At 42.1% G+C, this 3,581-nt stretch overlaps 1 protein-coding gene across 1 annotated transcript in view; it reads left to right on the top strand.

Annotated features, from left to right (window-relative positions):
• Nucleotides 1-3,581, top strand: part of DNAJC10 (DnaJ heat shock protein family (Hsp40) member C10) — a 43,113-nt gene that overhangs the window by 24,521 nt on the left and 15,011 nt on the right. The window contains exons 10-12 of the mRNA XM_018559508.1: nt 53-142; nt 713-826; nt 923-1,037. Of these exons, the coding sequence (XP_018415010.1) occupies nt 53-142; nt 713-826; nt 923-1,037 (319 nt within the window). The remainder of the gene's footprint in view (nt 1-52; nt 143-712; nt 827-922; nt 1,038-3,581) is intronic.

Below are 3,581 nucleotides of genomic sequence, written 5' to 3'. Positions count from 1 at the left end.
TTAATTTGCATTGAGTTTTATTTATTTGTTTTATATTTTTCTCTTGTTTTAGTTCTTCAGTTCATTAGATACAAGAGAAATCTACAAAGAGTTGATGGAACACCTTCCTGACCTGGAAATGCTTTCTACAGAGTCCTTAAAGGTAAACCGAGGCTCCATGGCTGCTACTGGGAGGTGCTCCACTTATGCTGGTCTGATTTTTGGCCAGTCACCGGTGTGTTTTGCTGTGCCAGAAAAAGACAAGTAGCCATGATTGGTAGTATCCTCTGAGCTGCCATTTGTAAATAGTGTTTGGGGGCTACAAGAGGTAAAATCACTAATTGTCTGCAGAGGGAAGCATACAGTTAGTTTTTTTTTATATTTGCTTGGAGAGGGAAACCTCTTTAAAATAAACCTGGCACTTGGCCATTCAGGGTAGTGGCGTTATTGTACAACAAAAATCTCAAGATGAAAACTGCACATGATCAAACAAAAACCTGTTCTTTGATCAATGAAAATCAGCCAGTTAGTGGTGCTTACTAACGTTAATTGTGAACTACATTGGTCTGTGCATGATGGGCTAATTGTACGGAAATTGAAGGAGGGTGAGATGTCTGGACAAAAAAAAGTTGTACAATGGTTATAAGGTGTATGGCCACCTTTTAGGAGTGTGTATTATCTTTGAACACTGCCTCATTGTGATAGGAGCTTACATTCTCCCCTTTTTCTTAAGGACAGGTTAACCTATCACCGTTGGCTTGTGTTCTTTAGCTATGGAAAGGATGAACAGTTCTACCAGCCTGTATTTAAGAAGCTGGCAGTAATACTCCGTGATGACCATATTCAGGTAAACAATAACCAGAGGCACGCTCATTTATTATCTGCTAACAGTTGTGCAAGTGTAATTACGCTATTATTTGTATTTTTTTCTTTCTCCTGAAAGGTGGGACGATTTGACTGCCAGTCCAGCCCAACAACCTGCAAGTCTTTATATATTAACAAGCCTTGTGTGGTAGCATTTAAGGGGAAAGGCATTGATGAATTTGAATTTCACCATGGTAAGAACCTGGGGTAATGGCTTTCCCATCAGAATGAATTCCTGGTGGTACCATCGTGAATAGGAGGAATTAAAGTGAATTTAAAATAACAAAACACATTTGCTGTACATCTCTGCGATACATCCTTGTCCAATGTTTTATCCTTTTAAAAGTACAGAAAAATACTTGTCAATCTACCAGAAGTGCTCCTAAGTCTTGTTGTAGGCTAATGACACACAGGACTTTTGTGGACTAAGTAGTGTCAGCCTCTTTATTAAAGGAGAACTATGGGGTCAGTGTTTTTCCCCATAGTTCTCCTTGGGGTAACGGGAGGACACAAACTAGCGTCCTCCCGTTACCCTAAGCTCAGTATACCGCGAGCTACAGCTGGCGGTATACTGAGATGCCGCACCTGGAGCGGATCCCGACTTAGATGACAGGATCCGCCCAGCTGCGTGAGTGACAGCTGGCTCTGCCTATCTAGAGGCAGAGCCAGCTGTACCCGCCCCCTCCCCCGTCCGTTCTGCCAGTCAGCGCTGGCGGAGCGGGGAGAGGGGAATCCAGCCCCTCCCCCTGTCACGGCAGAGAGCCGTGACAGGATCGAGAGGTGAGGGAACCCGGTATGTTTTCCCTCACCTCCCGATCTACTGAGCCGACCTGTGACAGTCTCATTGTCACAGGTCGGCTTAGAACTATGAGGTGAGTGGAAATCACTCATGTCATAGTTCTCCTTTAAACAACTCAAGCCATCTCTATATCCTATTCTGCATAAAGACTAATTCAGTAGTCCTTAGTTAAGAACTAGGATGGCTAATTATGCTCCCTGAGAGAACACAGGAAGTGTGGAGAGGACATGGAACGGTTCTGAATTTCTGACATGATCCACAGGTATTTTTTGCATTTTTCAAACCGATTTCCATGATATATTTAACAGACTGGAAGGGAACAAATATGAGAAGTTAATTCTTAGGGTTTACATAACCATTAAAAAACAAATTTCCGTCTGCCTGGTATCCTAACTTGTGTTAGAACACGGTTCTGGCCTAATCCAGACCACCATTCTAAGGAGAGGGAGCATAGTTGGGTGGTGGGGGACCAAACTTCAGAGGGCAGCTTTTTTGTTGACGGCTTAACATTTGCTCAGACTTCAGTGAATTTTCCATTGCTGATGACTACTTTTAAAAATACTAGATGCTTGGAAATCGGGTTCCTGCAATGCTTCAATACTGATCCAAAACAAGACTGCAGATCAGGAGTCCTGACTTAATCCTGAACATGCCATCTGCATACTCGCTCCGGGCTAGTCATAATATTGAAGCCGGAGATGGCCAGTCAGCTAACATTTTTCAGAAGGTCGTCAATGGCAGTATGCATACTTTTCTATAGGTGTCCTTTTTAAGATGCCAAATACAAACTGAAACAATTAAACAGTCACCGGCATAAAAAAACCCATTACAGATTGATTGTAATTCCAGATTGTAACTGAATCTTCGCTTTTCCTAAGCAGGACAAAGCGACAGGTTTTACTTTAATGCCCCCTCCCCAGAAGCACTTAATACCTTTTTTCTTTTGCTCCTCTTCTGGGGCAAAGAAAGAAAGCACCAAGTCATTCCATTGGGAACGTACACAAGGCTGAGGACTGTCCTATATATGTGCTGCTGAAGGAGGAGAGTATGCCCTGCATACATAAACCACAGGTTTGCTTTTAAGCTGACTAAACACATTGCAGTCTGACTGTACAATATTAATAGGTATGCAAGACAAGGGCTTACCAGATAGGGTATAATTTAAATGGTACGTTTAGGCATTCTATTTTGCTACTAAGTTTTGGTAAATCTAAATGATATTGTACAGTTAAACTGTAATGGGTGTGGCTTCACTTGCACTAGGATACTTAGGGTCAGCAATGATAATGGCTACATTCATTCATGGCATGACAGTCTTTTACTAGCCCACTCCCTGACCCACTTATATTGAACTGGCCTTGTATTTCATTGAGAACTTTAAGTCTTGTAGTTTCTCCATTCACACATCTGACAAAAGGTCTGTGAATGGATAACTTGGCTGTGTGGGGGCAGAGCCTTGCACATCCGCACCAAATTCAGAAAACAGCAGCAGCCTGCGGGGAGAAGAACTCTGCGCTTCAGGTAAGTAGAGGGGGCGGAATGGGGCTGCCGATGTGAGTATGTTTCATGCTACACCCCGAATTTTGGTGTAATGTGAAACATGGTATAAAAGGTAAACATAGCCTTTAATGATGTTGTCTTCATCAGTACTGCATTCTAAGAGGAGGTTCTATGCTCCCCTATAACTGGAAGTATCCAGTATTTGCGACGGCTTAATGGAGGGACAGGGAGCACAGTGAAGGTGGGTCTGGGGTAGGCTAGGAAGAGACGCCTTTACATTATGTAGTCATCCCTAATAAGAGGTATAAATTATTATTTTTTTATTGTTTTGCATGAATACTTCAGGCATAATTGTGAAAAATATTTATTAAGCATTTTCATAATGATGCTCCATACTGCTCTTTAAGGTTATCCAGCCCAAAAGAAATATATATATATA

Source organism: Nanorana parkeri, unplaced genomic scaffold, assembly GCF_000935625.1.
Source record: "Nanorana parkeri isolate BGI_ZX_2015 unplaced genomic scaffold, ASM93562v1 scaffold400, whole genome shotgun sequence".
In the NCBI taxonomy this organism is placed as follows: Eukaryota; Metazoa; Chordata; class Amphibia; order Anura; family Dicroglossidae; genus Nanorana; species Nanorana parkeri.
This window is presented reverse-complemented; position numbering and strand designations above follow the sequence as displayed.